The sequence below is a fragment of the Stomoxys calcitrans genome, chromosome 5 (assembly GCF_963082655.1).
Source record: "Stomoxys calcitrans chromosome 5, idStoCalc2.1, whole genome shotgun sequence".
NCBI classification, from domain to species: Eukaryota; Metazoa; Arthropoda; class Insecta; order Diptera; family Muscidae; genus Stomoxys; species Stomoxys calcitrans.
The window spans coordinates 39762111-39763440 of record NC_081556.1 but is presented as its reverse complement, the minus strand read 5'-3'; the positions used below and the strand labels follow the sequence as shown (position 1 = coordinate 39763440).

Sequence of the window (1330 nt, the reverse complement as noted above, 5' to 3'; positions counted from 1 at the left end):
TATCGCTACCTAAATATTTTATTATTTCTATTGGTGGTTGAAGATTTCCAAAACTATCAAAGTATTCCACTTGGTCTCCATTTTTATAATAAGCAACCCAATGAGTTCCAGATCCTTTATATGAATCAAGGTTTACTATTCCACATTCGTTATGGAGAACATTTTTTGGAAGTTTATCTCTCATAAAAACTCCTCTAAAATTTGAAATATGTTTTCGTGCAAATAATTTTATATCCAAATCAGTTAGAGGTCGATTGGGTAGCTGCTTCAAAAGTTTTTTGAAATGTTACTCTTATTACATATGATTCCCATTCCATTTTTAAATGGTTTAAGGTATAATCCCTTTCCCATTGCTATGGACTCCATACTTTTGTTGTGTCTGATGTTTTCTTCCAGTTGCTTTTTAGCATTATTCGCTGAGCTAACTAACTTGGCTATTGAAGATACACCTGAAGTTAGTCCACCTAAAGCGCCGAGTGCTGTTATAATTGGTACTAATGGCAAAAACCCACCAATTTTGGGTACTCTTATAACTCTTGGGATAATTACATCTCCTTTATTCTTTTTAAGCATTTTATGAATAGCTTTCCTTGCTATTTTAATGGCGGAGCTAATGTCTTGGGGTTTTTCTTTCCTTAAAATTGTTGTCGTTTTCTTTATTGCGTTCGAAAAAGTTTTTTGTCCTGCCGCTTTCTTATATTTTTTCTTCTCCATACCCATACCAAATTTGACTTTAGCCTTCATCGCGTTGGTGACCAAATACGAGTTAATTTTTTCTCCTAAAGTACTATCGTTTGCTTTAAACCGTTCCCATGCCCTTTCAGCTAGCTCTCGATCAGCTTTATTTCGTTCTTCTATATCACTGGTTTTCGAATACGCTATATCATGAGTTTTACATGCGGCGTCAAGACCATTTATGCCTTTGTCTCCTCGTTTCAAACGTTTCTCGAGCTTAGTACCAGGTCCGCAGAATTGATATCCGGGTAAATGAAGTTCGAAAGGTAGGGAATTAATAAATCTGTTTAATAGTCCTCTTCCTTGAATGGATCTTTTGCGACTAACTTTATTTTGATTGAATATGAGCATTTTATACTTGTCGGGTTTTTTTTCTACAATAAATAAATTGGTTTAGCAAAAAATTTAGTTAGTTAACAAAATGCGATTAGTTAAGCAAGATACAAAAATTGATGTGCGAAATTTAGACTTCGTTCATAATCATCCAAAAACTATAAAGCACAGCTGTCTACTACCGAATTCCATAAGGGCTTTAATAGTGGGACCATCGAATTGTGGAAAGACTAACGTTATGGTTAGTTTAATTGAAAGCCCT

At 34.4% G+C, this 1330-nt stretch overlaps 1 protein-coding gene across 1 annotated transcript; it reads right to left on the bottom strand.

The window, feature by feature from the left end:
- Positions 1-223: 223 nt before the first annotated feature.
- Positions 224-1086, bottom strand: LOC131997876 (uncharacterized). Its single transcript, XM_059369733.1, has one exon. It carries the CDS (start codon positions 1084-1086, stop codon positions 268-270), a length of 819 nt encoding a protein of 272 aa, XP_059225716.1. The 3' UTR covers positions 224-267.
- Positions 1087-1330: the final 244 nt, after the last annotated feature.